This window comes from Rhipicephalus microplus, chromosome 3, assembly GCF_043290135.1.
Source record: "Rhipicephalus microplus isolate Deutch F79 chromosome 3, USDA_Rmic, whole genome shotgun sequence".
Classification (NCBI taxonomy): Eukaryota; Metazoa; Arthropoda; class Arachnida; order Ixodida; family Ixodidae; genus Rhipicephalus; species Rhipicephalus microplus.
In genome coordinates this window covers 63,681,035-63,708,530 of record NC_134702.1, presented here as the reverse complement: position 1 = coordinate 63,708,530, position 27,496 = coordinate 63,681,035, and the positions used below count along the sequence as shown (strand labels likewise).

At 47.9% G+C, this 27,496-nt stretch overlaps 1 protein-coding gene across 1 annotated transcript in view; it reads left to right on the top strand.

Moving 5' to 3' along the window:
* Nucleotides 1-27,496, top strand: part of LOC119160032 (cytochrome P450 3A41) — a 59,607-nt gene that overhangs the window by 8,848 nt on the left and 23,263 nt on the right. The window contains exons 4-8 of the mRNA XM_075889647.1: nucleotides 18,226-18,322; nucleotides 19,291-19,410; nucleotides 20,134-20,222; nucleotides 22,573-22,718; nucleotides 26,221-26,336. Of these exons, the coding sequence (XP_075745762.1) occupies nucleotides 18,226-18,322; nucleotides 19,291-19,410; nucleotides 20,134-20,222; nucleotides 22,573-22,718; nucleotides 26,221-26,336 (568 nt within the window). The remainder of the gene's footprint in view (nucleotides 1-18,225; nucleotides 18,323-19,290; nucleotides 19,411-20,133; nucleotides 20,223-22,572; nucleotides 22,719-26,220; nucleotides 26,337-27,496) is intronic.

Here is a 27,496-nt window from a genome sequence, read left to right as displayed (position 1 = left end):
GCCGCTATCAGTCCGAGACTGCTATCTGTGCGAGACTGCTGCTGTAATTGGACTTTCCTTTTACCGGGCACAGGTTCGCCCAATTAAACAGTTAAATCCCAACACGAAGTCTCCTGTCTTCGGCCACGTCACGACCCCGTGACATCTGGTGGAGGTGCTGCTTCGTTCATGTACCGGACGCCCCCGTCAAGCCGTGAACCCAGCCCACGTCGCGGAGAAGATACCGACGCCAACCAGGAGCAGCGAACAAGCCGCCGACAGCAAGGGCTACCACCGGAGTACGGGCTTCTGCAAGACAAGGCGCGGAAGACCAAGGCCATGACCGCGACTGCAGCGACAATGACAACCGCAGCGTTCCAGCCCACGATGGTCATGCATCAACCCAGGGAACCACCAATTTTCCATGGGTCATCGTTCGAAGACCCGGAGTCCTGGCTAGAAACATACGACCATGTGGCCGCCCTCAACCACTGGGACCATGACGAAAAGCTGCGTCGTGTGTTCTTCTATTTAGAAGACACCGCAAGGACCTGGCTCGAAAATCGGGAGTCCACGCTCTGAACGTGGGATGTTTTCTGCGGCGCATTCCTGCAAACGTTCGCGAGCGTCGCTCGCAAAGAGAGGGCCGCTGCTTTATTAGAGACCCGGGTTCAGCTACCAAATGAAAATGTCGCCATTTTCTCAGAAGAAATGACCCGACTATTCCGTCACGCTGACCCAGACATGCCTGAGGAGAAAAAAGTTCGTTTCCTCATGCGAGGGGTCAAACAGGAGCTGTTTGCGGGACTGATGAGAAACCCACCGAAAACCGTCCAAGAATTTGTAGCCGAAGCGACCACCATCGAAAAAACCCTGGACATGCGCACCAGACAGTATAATCGTCACCTGACTCCAGAATGCGCTGCTGCTCAAGCCAGTGACTCCGACAACCTGCGTGAAACGATCCGAGCGATCGTGCGGGAAGAGCTGCGCAAACTGTTGCCTTCGGCGCAACCTCAAGTGGATTCGATCGCCGACATTGTGCGAGAAGTTCGGCAATCGCTTCGAATTCCCCAAACACCACTGCCCGAGCCAGAAACTATAAGCTACGCCGCTGCAGTGCGCCACAACGCTCCTCCCCGTCCACGCCGAAACGCCGCCCTGTCGCACTTCCGTCGCCAGACACCACCGCCGCCACCACCCCCACCGACGACCTACCGTTCGCCAGCGGGCCAGCGCAGTGCGCCGAGGAAAACCGACGTCTGGCGCACCCCTGACCACCGCCCACTGTGCTACCACTGCGGCGAGTCCGGGCACACTTACCGCCGTAGCCAGTACCGACAGATGGGACTGCGTGGCTTCGCCGTCGATGCACCACGTCCGCAGCCAGGGGAACGGCCACGTGACATCGCCGACTACCTGACAGAAACTCAATGGAGACCACGAAGTCCTTCCCGTTCGCCGTCGCCCAGCCGCCGCATGTCACCGCACCCCCGGCAGTACTCCGGCCCAACGCGGGGCCGGTCTCCTAGCCCGTATCCGGGAAACTAAGGGCAGCAACCGGTGGAGGGGCGGTTGCTGTGCGACGAACTACCGAAGATCCTCCGATGACGACGACGCCGCGACGGAGCTTTCCGAACACAACGCCAACCAGGCAAAGCGCTGACGGCGAAAGCTCACTTACCGAAGGTGGCCTGACGCCGCAACATGGAAGCAGCGGAACAAGCCGACGCAGCCGTTACCCGACGCCACGCCCTAACTGTAATGCGAGACGGCGAACTAGCGACCTCGACGTTCTTATCGACGGCCACAGTGTGACTGCTCTCGTCGATACTGGAGCTGACTATTCTGTCATCAGTGGGTCGTTCGCCGTGGAGTCAAAGAAAGTTAGGACAGCTTGGAAAGGCCCTGAAATCCGCACAGCTGGAGGTCATCTCGTAACGCCTGCAGGAATCTGCACAGCGAGAGTCACCATTAACGGCCGTATTTATCCTACAGACTTCGTAGTCCTACAGCGTTGCTCGAGAGATGTCATCCTTGGCATGGACTTCTTATGCCTCCACGGAGCTGTCATCAACCTATAAACAAAGTCGATAACGTTATCCACAGAAGAAGCACTACCACCGCGCACGCCGTCAGGACACCATGCCTTGAATGTGCTGGAAGAACAAGTCACCATTCCGCCTCGCTGAAGCGTCATTATTTCAGTCGGCGCTCCTAAATCACCTGACTTGGAAGGCGTCGTTGAAGGCAGTCAGCATCTGTTGGTCCCCCGAAATATTTGCTTCGCAAGAGGAATTGCAGAGCTGCGGGGAGGCAAAGCAACGGTTATGCTCACGAATTTCAGCAATGAGTACAAACATGTGAACAAAGGAACAACGGTCGCATACATCGAAGAAATTGTCGAAGCCACCAGTGCTTTCGCCCTCGCCGATTCTGCGAAACCTGCTCAGAGGAACCAAGCGACTCCCATAGCTTTCGACGTCAATCCCAGACTTCCGAACGATAAGCAAGCACAGCTCAAGGCCCTGCTCCTGCAATACGAAGATTGCTTTTCGTCGTCATCGAAAATTCGGCAGACCCCAATCACGAAACATCGCATCATAACCGAAGAAAATGCCAGACCACTCCGTCAGAGTCCGCACAGGGTTTCGACGCGAGAACGTGAGGCCATGAAGAGACAAGTTGATGAAATGCTGCGGGAAGACATTATCCAGCCATCCAAGAGCCCATGGGCGTCCCCCGTGGTGTTAGTGAAGAAAAAGGATGGGACCCTACGTTTCTGCGTCAATAATCGCCGCCTAAACAAAATCACAAGAAAGGACGTGTATCCTCTCCCACGAATAGACGACGCACTTGATCGGCTCCATAACGCCAAGTACTTTTCGTCAATGGACCTCAAGACTGGCTATTGGCAAATAGAAGTCGACGAAAGAGACCGAGAGAAGACGGCGTTTATAACACCGGACGGCCTCTTCGAGTTTAAGGTGATGCCCTCCGGCCTTTGCTCAGCGCCTGCAACTTTTCAACGCGTTATGGATACAGTACTGGCAGGATTGAAGTGGCAGACTTGCCTTGTGTACTTGGACGACGTCGTCGTGTTTTCCTCGAGTTTCGACGAGCATCGTCGGCGCCTTGAAGCTGTACTTCAAGCCATCAAGACGTCCGGACTCACACTGAAGCCAGAAAAGTGCAGATTTGCGTATGAGGAGCTCTTGTTTCTGGGGCACGTTATCAGCAAGTCTGGAGTTCGTCCCAATCCGCTGAAAACAGCCGCCATCGCCAACTTCCCGCCGCCCACTGTCAAGAAGGCCGTGCGCCGATTTCTGGGCCTGTGTGCCTAATATAGGCGGTTCGTGAAAAACTTCGCCCACATCACCGATCCTCTCACTAACCTTACCAAGGCCGACGTGGAATTCAAGTGGGAAACGCCACAGGAACACGCTTTCCAGGAGCTTAAACATCGCCTCCAGACGCCTCCGTTACTTGCCCATTTCGACGAATTCGCTGAGACAGAAATACATACTGACGCAAGCAGCTTAGGTCTTGGCACCGTTCTTGTGCAGAGGGCTGACGGACTTGAAAGGGTTATTGGTTACGCCAGCCGATCGCTATCCAAAGCAGAAGCAAATTATTCCACAACAGAAAAGGAGTGCCTCGCCATCATCTGGGCTACGTCGAAATTTCGCCCCTACCTCTAAGGCAGGCCCTTTAAAGTTGTGAGCGACCACCACGCCTTGTGTTGGCTAGCCACCTTGAAGGACCCTTCAGGTCGCCTTGCACGATGGAGCCTGAGACTTCAAGAATATGACATTACTGTCATTTACAAGTCCGGCAAAAAACACTCCGACGCCGACTGTCTCTCTCGTGCGCCTGTCGACCAACCGCTACCTGACGACCCGGATGACGACTACTTCTTGGGAACGATAACTACAGACGACTTCGCTGAACGACAGCGGGCCGACCCGGAACTTAAGGCCCTAATAGAATACCTCGAAGGCAGGACCGCCGAAGTCCTGAAGGTATTCAAGCGCGCACTTGCGTCGTTCTTCCTACGAAACGGTCTTCTACAAAAGAAAAACTTTTCACCGCTTCGAGCTAAGTACCTCCTTGTGGTGCCTTCAGCTCTGCGACCACAACTCCTGCCGGCCCTACACGACGATCCGACGGCAGGGCACCTCGGTGTTTCTCGCACGCTCGCGAGGATACAAGAAAGGTACTTCTGGCCACGTCTTACCACCGACGTCACTAGTTATGTGAGGACATGCCGGGACTGTCAGCGACGCAAGACACCGCCGACAAGGCCAGCGGGACTTCTGCAGCGAATTGATCCACCTTGTCGACCTTTCAGCAGATTGGTATGGACCTACTAGGGCCGTTCCCGACGTCGGCTTTCGGAAACAAGTGGATCGTGGTAGCTACCGACTACCTCACCCGCTACGCCGAGACAAAAGCCCTGCCAAAAGGCAATGCATCCGAGGTAGCTAAGTTCTTCGTCGAAAATATCGTCCTACGTCACGGCGCTCCGGAGGTCCTTATCACCGACAGAAGAACGGCATTCACTGCCGACTTAACTCAAGCGATCTTGGCATACAGCCAAACAAACCACCGCCGGACGACAGCGTACCACCCACAGACCAACGGCCTCACCGAGCGGCTTAACAAGACGATCGCCGACATGCTGTCAATGTACGTCGATGTCGAACACAAGACATGGGACGCCATTCTTCCGTATGTGACCTTCGCATACAACACGGCGGTGCAGGAGACGACGCAGATATCTCCATACCAATTGGTCTACGGAAGGAGCCCGGCAACGACGCTCGATGCCATGTTACCCAACGTCACCGACGAAGAAAGCCTCGATGTGAGCGAGTACCTTCAACGTGCCGAAGAAGCCCGACAACTTGCGCGTCTCCGTATCAAGAATCAACAGACGATAGACAGCCACCGTTACAACCTTCGACGACGCTTCGTGGGATACCAGCCCCGTGAACGTGTTTGGGTGTGGACGCCGATACGCCGACGTGGACTAAGTGAAAAGCTTCTGCGACGCTACTTCGGACCGTACAGGGTGGTTCGACGTCTCGGCCCACTTGATTACGAGGTTGTCCCCGACGGCATCACGAACTCTCAACGACGCCGATCGCGACCTGAAGTCGTGCATGTGGCGCGCCTCAAGCCGTTTCATGCGCGTTAACAAACTGAAACAGTGTTTTTTTGTATTACTGTTTCATCGTAATTTATTCATTGTACTTTCTTGCATTATTATTGTACCTTCATCTTTAGTTAAAGCATCGGGACGATGCCTTTTTTCAGAAGGGGCAATGCCACGTTTCATTTCTCAAGTTTTCGTTATCGTCCCAAAACACCACACGATTCTCAGCGCAAACCGCGCCTGCAGTTTTCCAGAAGGTTCCGGACTGTAGTAGATCATTTCGATAAGATCACGCCCACTGTGCGAACGGTACAGATTGTTCTGGAACCTACGCCACCGCCAGCGATAACGCTAGAACATTCGATGGCAAGAGTATAAATGCCAACGCGCTTCGCCACTTGTCAGTAGTTGTTGATCGAAGGCCGACGCTCTGTTCACCGCTATCAGTCCGAGACTGCTATCTGTGCGAGACTGCTGCTGTAATTGGACTTTCCTTTTACCGGGCACAGGTTCGCCCAAATAAACAGTTAAATCCCAACACGAAGTCTCCTGTCTTCGGCCACGTCACGACCCCGTGACAATATAGAGATCAGGATGAAGCAAGTTACAACACGAGAGAGGAAAGAAAGAAGGAGAAAATTTGTAAACAGCAAGAACTAGACTGAAAGAAAGTGAGGGTGACAAACTAAACAGAGATTGATAAATGACGATGATAGTGAGGCGGAGGAAAAGGTGTACCAGTGAGAGTGTGGAATAGCATAGACAGAATAAATGAAAAACGAATAAGGAAAGGTTGAGAAAGAGTGAAAAAGAGATAAATAAATAGGCAGGGAAAGACAAATAAAAAGCAGGAATAGGAAGGAAAAAAATAGAAACACCAAGACAAAAAAATAAATTGACAAATAAAGCAATCAAACTGAAATAAAAACAAAGTAAGCATGGCGACGGAGAAGACTGAGAAGAAAGAAGCGAAAAAAGAACGAAAAAACTAAAAAGAAAGGAGGCCGCCTAGTTCCACCTTTGCCCCTCACTTGGTACTGCTAGTTGGAAGCGGGCTTAATTTTAACGCGATAGCGTTAGAGAGCTCGTGCCGCAGAAGACCCGCCGCCGGCGTCGGCCCCGTTGATTAGGAGCGAAAAAGCGTCTGTGCGTCTGTAACTGAAAAATCGAGTTACCGAGATTGCCACGGGAGGCCGCTACTTGTCCATGCGTGCGCGTGCCATCACACTGACAAAGCCGCGCCTTCGAAGCAAAAAAAAAGTGCTCAAGGTCACGAAGCGCGCTAGTTTCTTTGCTCTGCCACTCCTCCCTAGTTACCTTCCAGCGCTTTCATCTGGACGAGAGAAGGGATAACTCAATTGCAGCATGCAACAAACCTTTGTAACTCCACTCGCACTGGACGGATTCTTGAAATTTTTGCGGCGTTGAATTCGCGAGGCAATAAGCTCTTCTATCGAATTCATTCCATGGTTACTTAAAAAGTGCATAAGGGCCTCTTTAACGCATTTTGTTCGACAGGTGTCATGACGAAAACGAGCCCATTCGGCGATAATAGCGCGCGCTGGTCCGATCTACTGTGTGCGTGTTTGTGTGCGTGCGTGTGTATATAACAAAACATATCAATAAGTATGCACTTAGTGGTTGAAGTGTGCACTAGTGGATGAATTTCGCTATTGCATTCATCTCTTAAAAGTGAAGCTTAAGGGTCTCCCAATTTTTTTCTTTTGCACCCATTATTATATATCGTCCTCTGTCGGCCTTACAATCTTTCTTCCCCCAAGCGTGTGCAAACCAGTTACCATCACTAGGTCGACCCCTCTTTACTTCACCTTTTCATCTCTCTCTCTCTCTCCATATATATATATATATATATATATATATATATATATATATATATATATATATATATATATTCATCCACTTTTCTTTTTTCTTATTTACATTCAATTGGTTCTAATACCTTCCCCTGTACATTCCTTGGCATTACTGTCTGTTATTTTAGATCTCATTATATTAATATATATATATATATATATATATATATATATATATATTGCCACATGATATGCTTGGTAGAGATCCAGGAGTGAAAGAAGACAACGACGATCTGTCTGAGCTGCTGCTTGGCTAGTCGACTCAACGAACCCATTAAACCAAGTTTGTCTTAAGAAACGTGACAAGACTGGTGGAGGTGCTGGGTACAACGTCTCACGATCCACCCGATGCCCAAGACCCCACCCAGCTGCCGGAACACAAGCCCTGCACCCGCGGACACTCCTGTTCACAAAGTAAGCCGCCGCCAACGAGGCCTACCACCTGAGACACCAACCACTGACGCAGCGACTATGACTTCGACACAAGACACCGTGCAAGCTCCGACACCTTCTACGCCGATCTACTGCACCGTCCAGAACCCGCTGATGCCTAGCCCCTTTCATGGAGAGCAGCATAAATATTACTGGGATGATGCCGTGAAGCTCCGGAACGTGTACACTTGCTTAAAGGACGGTGCCAAGACGTGGTTTTTGAACAGGGATGATGTTCTAACATCTTGGCGCGAGTTCCAGCGTCGCCTTCTGGAGACCTACAGGAGTCCCGACCGCCGTGAACGGGCGGAGCGTGCACTACAATCTCGCATCCAGATGTCAAACGAGACCGTCTCGGCTTACGTTGAGGACATTACACGGCTTTTCAAGCGAGCGGATCCTGCTATGGCAGAAGAAAAAACTTGCGCCACCTCACGCGTGGTGTGAAGGAACAACTTTTTGCTGGTTTGGTGCGTAGTCCCCCCAAGAGTGTTGCTGAGTTCCTTACTGAAGCGGCAACAATGGAGCAAGTACTGCACTAACGGTCTGCCCTGTTTGACCGTCAAGTGAATGCTGCCTCAACTTTCGAAATTTTTGCCACCCCTGGGAGCAAGAGCCCCGAATGGATTCGCGAGATCATCCGATCTGTGGTCCGGGAAGAAATGGAAAAGATGTACGGGACAAGGCAAATCGATGTTGGTTCTATCACCAGTGTCGTCCGTGACGAGGTCCAACAGGTGTTGCACACCCATCGTTTTCCGCCGATGTCGGTTGATTCGGAAACGGCTCCTGTGTCTACTGACAGTCGCCGTCATACGTACGCGGAAGCCTTGCGATCTGTCACGCCTCGTTCTGGTCAAGGAGTCCCGACCCAGCCATTGCCGCACGTTTCGATTCAGACAGTGCCATACGTCACGATCCAGACAATGATGCCGTCAGTCGCGAATCAGTCGGCGCACGCTGGTTTGGACATTGATGGTCGCCGTGCACCGACGCGCAAGTCTGATCTCTGGCGTACGCCGGACAGACGACCCCTCTGCTATTATTGCGGTGAGGCTGGTCACATTTACCGCGAATGCCCATACCGGCAACTTGGCCTGCGTGGATTTTCTGTCGATTCACCTCGTCCCCAAATTGGTCAAAGGCCGAGGAATATCGAAGAGTATCTCGCGCAACAGCGTGCATCCTTTACACGACGGCAATGGCGGTCACCATCTCCGAGGAGACCCGCAGCCACTAGGTCACGTTTCGAGGTGACGGCACGGGAACGCTCTCCAAGCCCTCGTCGGGAAAACTGAAGGCAGTGGCCTTCGGGGCAAGGTCGCTGGGACTCAAAGTGCGGAAGACCTCCCATCGACGCTTGCACGCAACACGGAAGACATTCAATCAGAGAATAATCGCAGTACCGAGGAAACGCCGAAATCCACATCTGAATCCAGTGACCGCGTGTCACTTGACATACCTGTGCTGGTTGACGGTATTCAGGTCAATCCTTTGATAGACACTGATGCAGACTATTCGATTATCAGCGGGAGGCTAGCAAAAGATCTCAGGAAAGTGATTACGCCGTGCAATGAAACACGAATTCGAACTGCTGAAGGACACGTTGTAACACCACTGGGTCACTGTACGGCAAGAGTGGAAATTCGTGCGTCAACGTTTGTGCTCAGCTGCCTCGTTCTGCGCGACTGCTCACGTCAGCTCACTATCGGCATGGACTTCTTTTAGGAATACGGTGCCATCATAAATCTTCGTGAGCGCATTGTGACCTTCTCGACTCAAGGCGCAACAGATCGAGACGCTGATAACTGCCGTAGACCTGCGCTACGTGTTGCTGACGGCAGTGTGACGCTGCCGCCTCGAGCGACTGTTCCCATCAAAGTCATTTGTGAAGACCTCCGGGACGGTGACGTGGTGGCTGAAAGCAACCTATCACTTCTGCTACTCCAAGGTGTATGTGCCGCCCGAAGTTTTGTGCGTGTCCGTAACGGACAGTCGCAAATACTAGTTACGAACTTACACTACGAGCACCGGCATCTTTTCCGCGGAACCACCGTAGCCTATGGCGACCCTGTTGCCGACGTCACGGAGTGCTTCGCGTCCGAGGAAACGCATGAGGATGAATTTCTAGACCACATCGACATTAATTCGACGCTGCCAGACAAAAGAAAGGCTGCACTTCATGACCTTTTAAGGGAGTTTCGGTCTTGCTTCGCCTCTTCTTCCAAAGTCCGTCAAACACACCTCGCCAAGCATCGAATTATTACCGACGATGACGTCCGCCCCATCCAGCAGCAGCCTTATCGCGTTTCTTCCAAAGAAAGTGCGGCTATTCAGACACAAGTAAAAGATATGCTCAATGACGGAATTATTCAACCATCCAACAGCCCTTGGTCCTCGCCAGTCGTTCTAGTGAAGAAAAAAGACGGTACGCTGCGATTTTGTATTGACTTTAGGAAGCTTAATAGCGTCACGAAAAAAGACGTTTACCCGCTTCCACGGGTCGACGACTCTCTCGACAGATTACGTCGCACGAAGTATTTTTCGTCCATCGATCTAAAGAGTAGCTATTGGCAAATTGAAGCGGATGAACGAGACCGAGAAAAAACCGCGTTTGTGACTCCAGACGGACTTTGCGAATTCCGTGTTTTTCCCTTCGGCCTCTGTTCTGCCCCAGCTACTTTTCAGAGGATAATGGATACAGTTCTCGCTGGCTTGAAGTGGCAAAGCTGCCTTGTCTACCTCGATGACGTGGTCATCTTTTCCGAAAGCTTCGAAGAACATCTGAAGCGTCTGAGAAAGGTTCTGGACGCCAATCGCACAACTAACCCACGCTGAAACCCCCAAAATGCCATTTCGGCTACGAAGAGCTGAAATTTCTGGGAGATGTCATTAGTGCGGTTGGAGTGCGGCCTGATACAGACAAAACTGCTGCTGTCGCCGCCTTCCCCGTTCCATAAGATAAAAGAGCAGTACGCCGTTTCCTCGACTTGTGCGCTTATTATCGCCGATTTATCGCCAACTTCTCGAAGATAGCTGAACCTCTTACGCGACTCACCCGAGATGACGTGCCTTTTACTTGGAGCGCAGAAGAAGATGCAGCGTTCACAGAGCTACGGCAGAGAATGCAAACAGCCCCTGTTCTTGCCCATTTTGATGAGGACGCTGCTACAGAAATTCATACAGATTCCAGCAACGTCGGACTTGGCGCTGTCCTTGTACAACGACACGGTGGCGTTGAACATGTAATAGCTTACGCCAGTCGTACTCTTTCTCGAGCCGAGACCAACTATTCTACATCGGAAAAAGAATGCCTCGCAGTCGTGTGGGCGACGACCAAGTTTCGGCCTTACCTCTACGGTCGTCCCTTCAAAGTGGTGACTGACCACCACTCGCTCTGCTGGCTGGCAAATCTCAGAGATCCATCCGGTCGTCTCGCTCGGTGGAGTTTGCGTTTGCAGGAGTTCGATATTACGATTGTGTACAGGTCAGGGCGCAAACATGAAGACGCCGACGCGCTTTCTCGAGCGCCTGTGGGGCACGCTGTCAGGGGCTCCGAGGATGAAGATGCCTTTCTCGGAGCAGTCAGCGATTCCGAATTTGTGTCAAAACAGCGGGCAGACGACGAATTACGCCCAGCTATTGATTCCCTGGAAGGCCGGAACTCTCAGGTCCCTCGACACATCGCTCGCGAACTGTCCTCTTTTTGTTTAAGAAGAGGCATTCTTTACAAGAAAAACGCCCGTGGTAGTGACAAAGCCTTCCTACTCGTTGTTCCTACCGAAATGCTGGACGAGATCCTCCTTGCGTGCCACTACGAGCCCACGTCAGGACATTTGGGCTATTCGCGAACTCTCGCCAGAGTACGCCAACAGTATTACTGGCCGTGACTATCAACTAGTGTACATCGATACTTGAAAGGCTGCCGTGAGTGCCAGCGTCGCAAGACTCCGCCTGTGAGACCCGCAGGCCTGCTCCAGCCGATTGCACCACCACAGACACCGTTTGACCTCGTGGGAATGGACCTTCTTGGACCCTTCCCTTTGTCGTCCTCTGGGAACAAATTGATTATAGTTGCGACAGATTATCTCACTCGTTATGCTGAAACAAAAGCGTTACCCCTTGGCACATCCTCTGAAGTCCCGCAGTTCTTCGTGCACCAAATCGTCCTACGGCATGGTGCACCGTCATGCATGATTACGGACAGAGGGACGTCATTTACAGCACGAATGATGGAGGACATTTTTAAATTGAGCTGCACAAGTCATCAAAAAACGACGGCTTATCACCCGCAATCGAATGGACTGACAGAGAGGCTTAACAAGACCATAGCGGACATGCTGTCAATGTACGTTGACGTACAACAAAAAACCTGGGACGAAATTCTTCCATACATCACGTTCGCATACAATACGGCAACGCAAGAAACAACGCGATTTCCGCCTTTCCGACTCGTTTACGGACGCAACATGCGAACCATGCTCGATGCTATGCTTCCGTGTGACCAAAGCAATGAAATCGCTCCAGACGCTGAGCAATACACTCAATACGCCGAAGAAGCTCGTCAGCTAGCTCGCATAAACACCAGTCACCAACGAGATGAAGACGCACGACGTTACAACCTCCGCCATCGAAACGTCACCTACCTCCCTAGGGACCGAGTGTGGGTGTGGACCCCTGTTCGGCGACCAGGCTTATCCGAAAAACTCCTAATTCATAATTTTGGACCGTACAAGGTTCTTAGACCTGTCACAGATCTTACCTACGAGGTATTTCCGGACGGCGCAGCGTCTTCTCGTCGACAGCTTCGGCCCAAAACCGTGCATGTCAATCGATGGTTAGTGCAGCAGCTGTTGAGTACAGCGCACCCCCACAGGCAAGGAGAGCATCACGCTTGCCAGCTCCTCGCCATGACCGGCGCCCCCAGCATCCGCCTTCTTCGCGACGCCCGGTTTATACCTATGATATACGGAACGAACCGACCCACTACGCCAGGGAAGACGATGTTTGATTCATCGACGAATAAAGAGAGTTTGACCTCTCACAGTTTGCTACGCCTGTGGTGTACCAGGACATATTTCGCGATTTTGCAACCATCGACGTGTAACCCCACGGTTTGGCTACCCACCACACTTTGCATGGCCTTTATGGCCCACCACAACACTCCACACAATCGTGTGATCGACCGTACGACGACCCTAGGGCAACACACCTGCTGCCTCGCGACGACTACTGGACACACAGCTTCCGGAACCACTCCCTACATCTGACAGGAGTTTGACGCCTCCACCGCCTCGTGCTCCCCGTTCTCCTTCACCGCGTTCACCGCGGCGTCGCAACACGTCTCCTTTGCCACAGGAAAACTAGCAAGTGCGGCCGATGGAGGTGAGGTCGCTGGAGACGTGCTAATATCAGAAATACCTCCTCTGTTGATGTTCAAGAACAAAGTACGTGTTTTTGTGGACGATGTGCCTGTGATGGCTTTGGTGGATACGGGGGCAACAATTTCTGCCATGAGTGCGCGTTTCAAAGATACCTTGGAACGAAAGGTTTTATTTAAGTGAAATCAAGCTTCGAAGTTTTGCGGAGTGAGTGGTGAGTCACTGCATTCTGTTGGTGTGTGTCAAGCTGACGTGTTTCTCGGAGGCCACGTTATCCCAACGGACTTCGTGATTATTCCGTAGGCAACACATGATGTTATTTTGGGTATGGAGTTTTTGATGGAATGTGGTGCGACTGTCGACTGCCGCACAGGGACATTATTTATGAGTGATCACGTTCCGCCAGCACTCTTGGAAAACCCTGTGGATGGTGAGACGGCATTGTGTGTCTGTGGCGACACAATCATACCACCGTTATCAACCATTCGTGTACCTGTTGGTTGCAGCGACAGCTATTCCGCCAACTTTGATGCCAACGTTGAACCAGTGTACACCAACTGCATGAAAAAGAATGTGTTGATCCCACTTTGTGTGGTGTCGATCAGACGTGGACGCACTGGTTTATGGACTGTCAATTTATCCACAGAACCCGTATTACCAGATGGTTTAAAGTTATCCGTCGTCAGTGGACAACACGAGGCCTTACTGATGACCGAGCTTGGAGATGCGCCGGAAGAGCATCGTAGAAACAGTTTGGAAACGGCTGATTGATTTGATTTGATTTGTGGGGTTTAACGTCCCAAAACCACCATATGATTATGAGAGACGCCGTAGTGGAGGGCTCCGGAAATTTAGACCACCTGGGGTTCTTTAACGTGCACCCAAATCTCAGCACACGGGCCTACAACATTTCCGCCTCCATCGGAAATGCAGCCGCCGCAGCCGGGATTCGAACCCGCGACCTGCGGGTCAGCAGCCGAGTACCTTAGCCACTAGACCACCACGGCGGGGCGTTTGGAAACGGCTCTTCTGTCAATGGTTAATAAGTCGCTGACCACAAGTGAACGCCGAACATTAGTTAATGTACTTTCGTAGCACGTTTCTGCATTCGACTTTGCGCAGAAAGACAAAGCGCCCTTAATCCCTGCTTCTCGGACATGTCACAACATCAACACTGGTTTGGCCAATCCGATTAGACAAAAGCCATACCGTGTTTCGCCATCCAAGCGGCGGGTAATTAATGAGCAGGTGAACGAAATTATTCAAAACGGAGTCATTCAAGAGTCGGTGAGTCCATGGGCAGCCCCAGTAATTCTCGTTAAAAAGAAAGACGGATCCTGGAGATTTTGCGTCGATTATCGCCGATTGAATACTGTAACAAAAAAAGACGTGTACCCACTTCCACGTATTCATGATGCCATAGACTGTCTACATTCGGCCTCTTACTTTTCCTCTGTAGACTTAAGATCGGGCTACTTCCAATTCCCATGCATCCTGAAGATAAAAAAAAGACAGCCTTTGAAACCCATGACGGCCTTTTCGAATTCAACGTGATGCCATTTAGACTGTGCAATGCATGGGCGACGTTCGAGCGATTTATGGACACTGTTCTTCGTGGCTTGAAGTGCAGCATTTGCATGTGCTATCTCGACGACGTCGTCTTTGGCCGCACCTTCAGCGAACACAAACAACGTCTGAATACTGTACTGACTTGCATAAGAAACGCTGGCCTTGTTCTTAACTCAAAGAAATGCCACTTCGGAGACCGACAAACCCTTGTTCTCGGACACATAGTCGATCAGGATGGCATCCGTCCAGATCCCCAGAAGACAGTAGCCGTTGAAACGTACAGTGCGCCACGCTCTGTTAAGGAGCTCCGCACTTTTCTTGGGCTTTGCTCCTATTTTTGCCGTTTTATACCTAAATTTGCCGATGTCGCGTATCCGCTGATAGTTTGCTACGGAAGAATACTCCCTTCGAGTGGACTCCGGAGTGCGACGCCTCTTTTCGTCAACTGAAGTTCCTCCTGACGTCGCGGACTTTTCTGCAACACTTCAGTCCATCAAGAGCCAACAGAACTGCACACGGATTCCAGCGGCATAGGTATTGGTGCCGTCCTAGTTCAATGTTTTGGTAACCGCGAGCACGTGATCGCATACGCAAGTCGTTCCTTGAATAGGCCCGAGCAAAATTACACTGTCACAGAACAAGAATGCCTGGCGGTAGTATTTGCGATTCAGCGGTTTCGGTCATACCTATATGGACGCCTTTTTACAGTCGTCACCGACCACCACTCATTGTGTTGGCTCGTCAACCTTCGGGACCCTTGCGGCCGCCTAGCGCGCTGGTCACTTCGGCTCCAAGAGTATAACGTTATAGTCCCGTACAAAACTGGTCGACGACACGCCGATGCAGATTGCCTTTCACGCATGCCACTGAGCTCTACAGAGTGTGACGCCGATGACCTCGACCACCTCGTAGCTTCTATGTCACCAAAGTTTCCCGACCTCAGTACTTTCAAAGATGAACAGCGAAAGGACACCAGGCTATCATCGCTCTGCACAGCTCCTACGGCATGCCATTTCTGTGTACGCGACGGACTCCTGTATAAAAAGAACTTTTCCAGCGCTGGCGCACGTTTCCTCCTGGTAGTGCCGGAAAGCCTTCGGACAGCGATTTGAAGTGCTATGCACGACGGTACTACGTCCGGACATTTAGGTTCTGCCGGGAATGCGACAGTCAGTCGTAGTGTATGTGGGCAGCTGCACGCAGTGTCAACGCCACAAACGCCCATCTACTGCTGCGGCTGGTTTTCTACAACCCTTGCCACCTCCAAGCACACCTTTCCAACAAGTGGACATTGACCTCGTGGGCCCTATTCCGAAGTCGGCTAAGGGCAATCGCTGGATAATTGTATGCGTCGATTACCTCACGTGTTACTGCGAGACGGCGGCCATACCAACCGCAACTGCCAGCGGCGTTTCTGTGTTCCTGCTGCAGCACGTTATCCTCCGACATGGCTCAACTCACGTTATCATCAGTGATCGTGGACGACAATTTATGGCAGATATAGTAGAAGAGCTGCTTTGATTGAGTGAGTCCCGCCTTCGTCACTCGTCGCCATACCATCCGCAAACAAATGGGCTCACGGAGCGCACCAACCGAACAATTGTAAACATTCTCTCTATGTATGTGGCATCCGACCACAAGAACTGGGATGACGTGCTATTATTTATAACTTACGCGTTCAACACCACTGAGCACGAGACAACAGGCTATAGCCCCTTTTTTTGATGTACGCACGACCGCCATGGTACACACTCGACACAGTTTTGCCATTCTCGGCGCACGAGAACCTCTCAGTCACTAAAATCCTCTGCCTTGCAGAAGAGGCGCGTCGTATTGCTAGTCTACGCACTTTGGCATCACAGGAAAAATTGAAGGCACGCTACGACGTCCTAGCGTGGCTCTGGACTCCGGTATAAAGACACGGGTTATGCCAAAAGTTCTTGGCCACATATGACGGACCGTTTGTTGTTCTCAACAAAATCACTGAAGTCACGTACACAATAGCTTGCCTCACGAGAAGTGGTAGAAGAGCCGCTAAAACCTAAGCAGTCCATGCCGCTCGACTGAAGTTGTACACACCAAAGTAAATCAATCACCTCGCCCGGCGGGCTTCGTCTGCGAGGGGAGGAATGTTGCGCATGCCTGGGAAGAAAACGAAGATAGGGGAACATGCTGGCTGCCCCAAGCTGGAGAAAAGAGGAAGACGACGACACTGCAATCGTCAACCTGTTGGCCGCTCCGGCGCTTCTCTTCGTGCCCAAAATAAACAGCCCCTTCAGCCGCATACGTCCTGGTCCTCCTTGTGCGTAACAATATATATATATATATATATATATATATATATATATATATATATATATATATATATATATATATATATATATATATATATATATATATATATATATATATATATATGTATATATATTGCTCGAGTTTCTCTATCAATATCGTGAAGGCTTAACATTTACTTCAAGTAAGCAGAAAAAGAAGCTTCTCCAGTGATAGCAAGATTTAGCATTGCAGTGAAGGGCACGGATGGTATTGCACTAAGGTTTTCAAACTTGTTTCATGCTTTAGCGAATTGACTAGCGCCCGTATTCACATGAGACTCGTGCCGTTGCAGTTGGAAAGAGGTGGGGAAAATGAAGTGAGCGTGTTTATATGCGTTATGCGCATTTGCAGCAATTATTAGCATTTACATCGTAAATAAATATTTGAAAGTATTTCACTCTGAATCGTGCTATATTTGGTCATCAAATGAAATGGCTCACTCGCATTACATGCGATACTTACCGGCTCGTATTTCGCATTGCCAAAAAGATTGAAGAAATAAAATTCCCGCGCAAAGGGCCCCCATTGAACTCCTCGTTAAATACTGCTCTGCCGTCACGTGGGTAATCCTGTGTACCAAACTATTTCAAGTTGGAGCCGTACAAAGTCGCTTAAGGGAAGAAGAATGCCTAATTTACAATGTAAAAATGCTCAGTCATTGTGGTCCCCTGCTTGCACAGAAGTGACGAAATCAAGCCGCATTTACACTTGTTGTCGAATTAAGCCGCATTATCTAAACGCGGCGAATCAAGCCGCATTTACATAAAATCTAATGAATGCAACTAAAAAAGAATACTGACAACGCCCGCCTATATAAGTGTTCCCTTATCATGGCCGAACAATGAGGGTGGCGGTAGTCAAATTTGTGTGTTGCAATATGTGACAACAATCGCCTTTACATATCACCCTATTTTCAAGAACATTAAGGAAGGTCTGTTAGAGTTCGCAAGTGCTGCTCGGACGATTGAGTAACCAGGCAGATCAGTCGGAAAGCAGGCAGTCTGTCTCTCAGTCCTCCAGCAAATGGTAACGCACAGGACCGCCCAAAGCCGTACACTGCATTGTCCAATGAGTATGTAAACCATTATCATTTTAAGAGTACGCTTGTATAACTTGACTACTTCTGAAAAAGTCGAGACACTGCCACCCTGTCCTCTGTTCACAAAAACAAATCGTGTCATTGACTCTGACGAATGAAGTGTCATAGTGCACGGCACATTATTTGTTCTGTGTACTTCTCTACATTAAAAAAAAAATTGACCTCAAACCCAATTCCAGCGAACACCCCCGATATTTAAAAGGGGACGTTGACTTTACACTCAATCATTCTATAATCAGAAGCAGAATCGTTTATTGAAATTCAAACAAAAGGATAAATATATCATAGGTATATACAGCAGAAGGTATACTGGAGTCGGTATCATACAGTTTGTGTAAATGAACAGTTTTCCTACTTGGAATTCACAAGTTAAAAAAAAAGAAGAGTGATTTATTACAGCTCCTACCAGGGCACGGTACCAACTCTAGTAGTTGGAGAACCGGACATCTTGCGGGAGATCCTGGTAACAAAGTTCAAGCACTTTGCGGATAGATCGGTAAGTGGCGACAGAGCAATTAAACGCGTTTTCTCGAAACTGCAGTAATTCAATGGTTTTATTAATTTTAGTATTTCATTGTTGACGGAAGAAAGTGTGCCCTGACCATGCACGGCGTTGAATTGGAGCATGTCAACACGTGTTTCTTGCAGTCGAATTCAAGAGCCTGCATGCCGTGATTGGTGCACTTAGTAAAGCTGGACACTAGCACTGATAATCCTCTGAAAATAATAAATGATTACCGAAGAGGGCTCTGCATAAGCACATTCCTTTTCGTTAATGTTAATTAGAAGAACTTTAGCATCACTTCATAATAACAGCTTTAGTATATCCATGATATCTTTTATATTTTCGGCTACAGAAATTTTGCGCTTAACGCAAGTGGCATTTTGCTATTAAGCAGCCGAAGCCATTCACATACTTTATTGCCCATATCAAAAATACGTGCTTATGTTTTCAAGATTAGCAGAAAACGGTTAGATTTATCCACTCACAGACATGGTGGCAACTGTTGAACATCCATCGCAACAGCCCAACAGATGCTTCGACTCCACCGTAGAAACTCAACTTAACGAAGAACTGAAATGCAACAGAGTGCAAGTTATATAACACATGAAAGCTAACCTAGAACATGCGTAAACTCTTGTCGCTTTTGTGTCCTCGTATGCTACGCTGAAATCGCAAAAATTTTGAGCAGGTTTATACGCTTAAATCAATAGTAAATGAATGTAAATAATGTGTATGAATTCACCCAAGGTCAGCTTAAATTGCTAAACAAACACTATCAACAGTACCTTTAGGGATATACTGCGTAAGCAATGAAGGCGTGGTAAGAGGAAAAGAACGTCTGTTTACATTGATGTGCCAATATGTTTGAGAACCTAACAAAGAGACGATTTAGTCTGTTTGAAACTCTGCAGTGAAGAATTACTTCGCAATGATTTCGATACGTCCTCTATATCGTGCAGTTGTCCCAAACAGTGGGAAGTGACGTTTGGAAGAAAGCCATTATGAACCTTCATGGCGAAGAATGGAAGAAAGTGCGAACTATCTTCACGCCAGCGCTTACCACGATCAGGTTAAGGACGGTTAGTATGCGAAATGCTAAAAAATCATCACACGTCAGCGCACTGCCCATGTCGTTCTTCCCAATCATCTTGCGATATATTGCAAACATAACAGAAAATAGCCTAACCGGTGGAGCTGATGCTGTCAATATGTATCATCCCGGCTGCGGCGGCTGCATTTCCGATGGAGGTGGAAATGTTGTAGGCCCGTGTACTCAGATTTGGGTGCACGTTAAAGAACCCCAGGTGGTCGAAATTTCCGGAGCCCTCCACTACGGCGTCTCTCATAATCATATGGTGGTTTTGGGACGTTAAACCCCACATATCAATCAATCATCAGTATGTATGTCAAAGTCGTCTTGATATTAGAGCTCTCGCTAAACCCAATTACCCTTCTTTTTTTTCTTCATTTCTTCCTATATAGCACAACTAAAGGACTTTGTTCAATCCAGCTACTAACAACGCGTTGTGTTACTTTACTTCGTGCAACAGTTGTTTATTTTTATTTCGTTAAATTTTTCATTTTGTTTTTCATTGTTTCGTGACATTCTCTAGAGTACTGAGCCTACAAACATCAGCTGCCTTAAACAGCATTGTCTCGAAATGCAATAGCCCGTTCAGTAAGTCATATATGCAAAATTAGCACATGTTGTCTTAGCCGGTAGAAATGACCCGATTTAGGGATATCTCATAGCGTGCTGTTTTTATGGAATTCTGTTTCTGGACAAATATTCTCAATTTCAGATCATGGCCAAGGTGAAAACCATTTCTGGAAGAATGACATCACGACTTATGAATGCGGCAGCTAAGAAGAAGCCTGTGGATTTCTTCGAGTAAGTTTACTTGAACAAAGTGTGCACGCCACTGTCATAACACGATTTTTAGAAAAGCTATACTCTTGTGTAGCTTCTCGACACAGCGGCGATCATCTGCGATCCAAGTGGACTCTTTTGTACTCCTTTGAAATTATAAGTGAAAGGGCTAAAGGGGAAAAAAATGACAGATGGATAACAGTTGCAAGGGCAGACCTGTACGCAACACTGATCAGCACCAGCTAGATATTACCTTATCGTGAACTTCAACCTCATACGGCCTGATAAGCTCGTAGGACCGCACAAGCATAGTCACATTGAACGATAACCATTCTTCAGTGCTGTTTAGAACACATTTCGGACTCAGTAATGGTTTACCTATCTGGCATCACGTCACTTAGCCCTCTCTACTTAGAAAGAAAGTCAATTCAATCGCCACCCATGTGTTCACGTTGTTCACAAAATGTGTCTATGTTATGCGCATTTTTTCTGTTCTTTATATTCAGGCTAAAATTCCTCAAGTTTAAGCTATTACGTCTTTTTTGTCTCTTTCTCTATCCCTTCGATATTCTCAGAGAATTTTGTAATCTTAAGACAATCGGCCTACTAAGATATCAAACAAACCACGCTCAACCACCACCAATTTATTCAAAAATGCTGACGCAGTTGTTTTGAAATCTCCAAAAACTCAGATTAACGTAAATATCTCAAGTATGTAGCGGTCTGCAAAGCAGCTCTCCATTGTAGAAGCATACCTGGCGCGGTCAAACTTGCTGACAGCCATGGCACGAATTGCCCAATTTATTCCAATATTCAAACAAAATCCTGGCAAACTTCAGTACAGGGAAGCTCCCATTAAGCATTTACGTTTAGGGATGTTACATGTACTATTGCATCCGCTGCATCCAGTTGCTACTCCGCAGACGAGGATTGCAGGTTCATCTCCCATCACTAACCAGCTAAGTGCTGCAAAGGGGGGGATGAAACCATCGCACAACAGTGCAGGCTTAGAGCTGGGCCAGAATTCGTATAGCGTATGTGGGCTTAGCGGTTGATGTGTGGTGTAGTTTTCGCAGGTGCTTTATCTACAATGGAAACTGCTGCTTAACGTTCCGAGGCATTTGGGCATAAGCCAAGAAACCTAGCCACGCTGCAGAATGCAGAATGTAATCTGCGTTTTGTGCTTCAAGAGCTGTGGTACAATTGCCAAAGACTTCCCCGACATGAGACATAAATCTTGATAATAAGGGATGCAGCGCGAGCACGAAGGTGCTAGAAGAAACAGACGAAAGGCGAGACACGGAAGGCAAAGAGGACAACACGAGCGCTGACTACCAACTGAATTTTATTATTCGCAGCACACATGATAATATATACAACAGGCAACCTTTTAACAGCAAACGTGAGCAACGTGACATATTCTGGGGAATAGTCTGATAAAAATAAGGTGCAATGATAAAATGGCTAACCCTTATCTAAAAGCGCAAACTCTTTGTCATGCAAGGCCACCGAAGGTTGGCTTACGCATCCGTCACTATGTTTTCTAATAAAATACGCTTCAGCTATTTCCCGAGTGCCTCGCCTTTCGTCTGTTTCTTCTAGCACCTTCGTGCTCGCGCTGCAGCCCTTATTACCATGAATTCAAACCAACTAGCCCAAATAGCCATTCTTCTTCAATAAATCTTGAGCCCCGTCCACTGCTATCTTCCTCATGTGCTAGGGCAGTCTATCATGTGGTTCGAGCTTTTCGGGGCGAAACTCCTTAGGGTGTAGGTCGCTTCCTTGTATAGTTGTATGTTATAGTAGCCCCTTCTAGTTATTTTAGGAACTGTTCACTAGACGGCACTGTGTGTATATGTCCTTAAAAATATTATCACTAGATGGCTTTGTGTTTCTGTAAAATATCCTACAGAAGCACTGGTGATGTTGCTTTCGCCATTTGACTCTTTATGCGGTAATAACTGTGATGACTTCCACGCAACTTTCTTGTTCGAACTGCCTGCAGAAGTGTTGCAATCGTTCCGCCCGTCTTTGTATATCAGCAGCTCATGCAAGCTTCGTTAGATCTTCTACTGGGCTTGGAGACTTGGGAGGCTGCAAGTTTTCCCCGCCATCACAGCTTTTTCACTGGAGCAGGTGTGTGCTAGTCGTGAATCCAATGTCACGGTAGCTTTTAGGCATTGCTATACGTTACAATTTGCTGTATTGAAGCACAAAAAAAAGACATTTCTCAATTTTACAAACTGCCCGATTCGACAAATTCTTTCGAGGATGGTGATATATAGCATCGGTAAATTGAATTTCAGCTGCATATACTTAACCGCCAAGCATATCTCAATCAACTTTAAGGCGTATATATCTTTCTTTGCAGATTGTCGAATAATACGCAGCTGGACATAACGACTGCTTTGAACTACAGTGTGGATATCGACAGCGAAAATGAGAAAGACCACCCCTTTATGAAATGTCTTGATGCTATCTTTATAGGCACGGCTGGCTGGAGAGTCGTGATGTTATGTGAGCAATTTATTTTTTTTTCTCACTAAAAACGAGATGCACGCATCAGAGGATTTAGGCAAAGAAAACACTGGTCAACTCGATCGACCCGGAAAGTCTCCAGAGAGGTAAACAAACGTGCGAACGGTGGGATGCCGATTAGCTCAGGCACAAAGAGCTTGCCGAGGTTCGAGAATGACCTGAAACGAGTGCAAAAAAAAGCTACGTCGTGTGTACGTATTCAATGTATATTGCATTTCTGTGCCCTCTAAATGGTTTAGAATCTTAGTTTCACGTATAGAATCATTGCTTCGTAAGACAAACAATTTAACAGCATAGTTTACGGTTCCTTCTGTGAAATGTCATTTATAATAATTTTCTGTGCAGCGAAATATTATCGGCCTGAAATTTAAGATATAGCTGAACGCGACACAATGTCTTGCCCTCATGAGGCGGCAAAATATATGCGTGCGCCTGCAAGTGATCAAGAAGGTTTTTGACTGGTATATGTGCAATTGAAGAGAGTTTCTCAAAACGTCGGCTTTCTGTCATTGCTGCCTGGTATAGCTGATTCATATTCGCTAACCACCTTCGGCATTATTTCGTGAAGCCTATATAGTACATTTTTAATAATCAACAGAACTAGTACAGTTTGATTCATATAAGAGACAAACATCTAAAATGTTCAATTGCACTGTGAAGTGGCGTTCGAAGCCTAAAAACATTGCCGGTTCGATATTGCCACCTGAGACTTCCAGGCTAATTGCGCTTGTGAAAAAACGTCTAAACCAACCGACTGACTGACAAACCAACCTACGAACTGCACAGATACGAGTTTTGTAGAACTATGTCCTCTGTGACACACAGACGGAAAGCCCCGAAGCCCCCTTCCGAGCAGGTGGTAATGGAGACGTTTGGCTATGCACTGCAGTACATGAAATTTTCTTTTAGAGATCATTGCCGCCAACAGCAACGTACCTGCTCTATTAGAATTTGTTCCAATAGTAAATATAGAAAATGTGTGGGAAGCATAGGGTGCACCCACTGACACAGCCAGGATTTTTTTTTTGCGAGAAGGGGTTCAACCGTGCTTCAACTACGCTCGTGCATGCCTTTGTATGTGTGCGTGTATATACGCATGAACGCATGCATAATTGAGGGAATCGTCGAACGAAGCGTTCAACCTACTCAACCTCTTCTGCCATCTGGCAACGCGAGTGGGTGCACCACTTGGGCAGGGACAAGACGAGCGGTATGAACGGATCAATCTTCGACACCTGGCGGCACGTGGGCTGACATGCTCGAGGAAGACGATTGCGAAGACAAGCCAACACTTCATTTCACTCGATTCTCGACAGGTGGCAATTCATACATTGGCGCCTTATGCAGACGAACTTCACTTACACAGGCTTCACGAAAATTGTCCCGAACGTAGAGACGAGTGTCCGTGGTTCTACGCAGCGCCGACACTCGAGCACATGCCACGTCAGTCCCCACAGACTGCGGTAGACACCGTCTCGCCGCTACTTAACGACGTATAAAATTGGTAGTGGTATGGGCGACTGTCTGAATTAGAATTTGGAAGGCGATCGGCAACTCTCGACCATCAACTGCAAGTGTCAGTAGTCTGTGGTGAGCGTATGAAGAGGTCCACACGCAGTAATCACGTAGCTTTTAGTTACAAAAAATTGTCTTTCTTAATCTCTCTCCTGATCCTAGAATGTGCGCTCTTATGTGGCGCAATACACTTGCATGGAAATATAAAGCGATTTCCGGGCCTTTATTTTTACTTTTCAATATCACACTTAGGTTCTTCAAATAATAAAAAGCAATATCTTTTGCAAGAACACATACATCGCTTGACCTCGCCACGGTGGTCTAGTGGCTAAGGTACTCGGCTGCTGACCCGCAGGTCGCGGTTTCGAATCCCGGCTGTGGCGGCTGAATTTCCGATGGAGGCGGAAATGTTGTAGGCCCGTGTGCTCAGATTTGGGTGCACGTTAAAGAACCCCAGGCGGTCGAATTTTCCGGAGCCCTCCACTACAACGTCTCTCATAATCATATCGTGATTTCGGGACGTTCAACACCACATATCAATCAATCAACGTACATCGCTTGGAAAATAGGAGGCAATACTTACACTTCACGTTTATTAAAACATACAGGAAATCAGGCCAAAGTGGACGAAACGTCCGCTTGCCGTTGATAGAAACCACTAGTTCGAATGTCGATTCGAAGGTTGCAGGTTCGAAAATCTTGATATTGTTGATTCCGACAAAAAGAAAACGGACACTTTCTCTTCTTTTCATGTCATTTCATTTATTTTATCTTAAAGACCCCGCAGGGGTGTTACATAAGGGGTGGGGTATACAATATAAACATGGGAAACATTACAGAGACTGTTCACAAAAAAATATTGTTGATGTGTCCGTGAAGGCAGTTGATGTTGCGATGGAAGTGACGTGGTAGTGACGTGGAAGGAAAGCCGTTCCGGTCTTTGGCTGTGCGATGAAAAAATGATGACGAGCAAGCGTCAGTGCGCGCACTTTGGCGAGCAACGTCACATGAATGGCCAACGCACAGTGAAATGCGTGAAGGAGGAGAAATGTAAGGTGCGCGGCGAAGTGAACTGTCGTAGAACTTGTGATACAGTGATAAGCTCGCGATACGACGGCGACGAGACATCGATTCCAATCCAGAATCTGCTTTCAAAGAGGAAACACTGATGTCGTATGAGAATGATGAATGAATATATCTTACTGCGCAACTTTTCGCGTACTCTACGGCGTCGTTGAGGTAGTTCTGATGAGGATTCCATATGGACGATGCATATTTGAGCGCAGGCCTGACCAACGTTTTATATGCGAGTAGTTTTAAGGGTTGAGGAGCACTGCGAAGGTTACGTTTAAGAAATCCTAAAGTTTTGTTTGCAGATGATTGATTGATGTGTGGGGTTTAACGTCCCAAAACCACCATATGATTATGATAGACGCCGTAGTGGAGGGCTCCGGAAATTTTGACCACCTGGTTTTGTTTGCAGATGAAGTAATGTTAGTCACATGGGAGCACCAGTTGAGATCATGTGTAATTGTAATCCCTAGGCGCTTGTATGAGTTTACATGGTCGATGGGGTGTCGTCAATTGGGAAAATAATGTGATTACAATTATGTCTGCGAGAAATCGACATGGACTTACATTTATTTGCCGTCCACCCCATCATCCACTGATCACACCCAGTTTTTAATGTTATTTATGTCATTCTGCAAAGAGATGTGGTCGTCCCATTTTGTCCCAATATACACGGTTCTCTAAAATAATGTCTAGATAAAAGCATGCATGATAATTGCTTACCAGAATCACTTTTCGGGAGCTCCATGTTACGATGCATGATTACTGACCAGCAGGTATGCGAGTGCGTCAAACGCTTTAGTATCGGAGCGGTGACTTACTTGAATTATTCGAGGCACGAGAACAAAAACAAATAAAAAGTGGGCATATATATTTTTTCTTCCACTTCTTCCAGTCCTTATGCCTAAGTTGTACAAGGCCCTGCTACCAGATTTTCCTAAGAAGTCAAGCACTGATGTATTTAAGGCATTCGTTTCGCACCTGATTGAGGACAGAAGGTCGAAGAACAAGGTAAAGTGGAAAAATACCGAACGGAACTTCTCATAATCCGTCACATTTTAACGCGATAGTGCTGAAAAGCTCGTTTCACAGAAATTTTGGCGTCGGCCTCGTTGGTTGTGAGCGAAAAATCATCATTCTCTGCGTCACCGAAAAAATGAGAACGATGCAAACAGGATAAATAACAAAAAAAAAACATGGGCCAGAGTGGAGATCTAACCCGGGTCGTTTCCGTGGCAAGCGGATGTTGTAACACACAGTGACGTCACTACTTAAGAATGCAGGGAAAGTAACTGTCATGCTTTACAACCACGCACGTCCTGCATACATGCTTCACAATACACCATGAAATAATGCAGCAACAATGCGTGGTATAAGCTTACACTGCCATAGGGTGCCAGAAATTGTATTATCCTAATGAGTTCATAGTTAAAAGGCGGTCATCCACTACATAAGGTACACATGTTACTGCGCCTATTCCCTTAAAGCCACGTTGTGGGCGCAAGCAAGTTCGAAGAAATATGATGCACCAAGTCTTCATGTGTGCACAAAGGGCAGGATATCACTATCACGTTCAACCTTTCAAGGTGAAGCATAATAGTTCCATTTGCATGGCCTACTAAATACACCCGCGTTCGTTCGATAATCTTCAAGGTTTCGTCAAAATTTGAAAGTCTGATTGAGTGAAGTTTTGCGAGACCTCCTATAGATCGGCATGTGCGATGCAGCTGAAAAGCTACACATGAAAGCATGCTCACAACATGGATTGCCTAAATATTTGTATTTTTTTCTTTCGGCAATACTCAAGTAACCATGGTGTTTCCACGACGTATTTTCGCTTAAAAGTGGTGCAAGGCCTGCTTGCATTTTTAGGATTGGCGAAAAAACTAATGAAGCTAAAAACTTTTGCAGAGTCATTTTGTGGGGGAGAATGAAATGCCAATTTGTCCTCTCAGGCTAGATTGTGACGAAATGTTAAGTTCCTTTTCTTTACATTATGTCGTACAAGGAGGCCTTGGCACAAAAATAAAGCGTCGAGGTCTTGTTCTCCTTAGCTCTAGAGGGTCAACAAAAGAACGTATAGCGTCAAGGATTCGCGTGTGAAAGAGCGTTCTCACAATAACACTGCAACATAACTCTAAGCAAGTAGAATATGAAGTTTTAATAACACT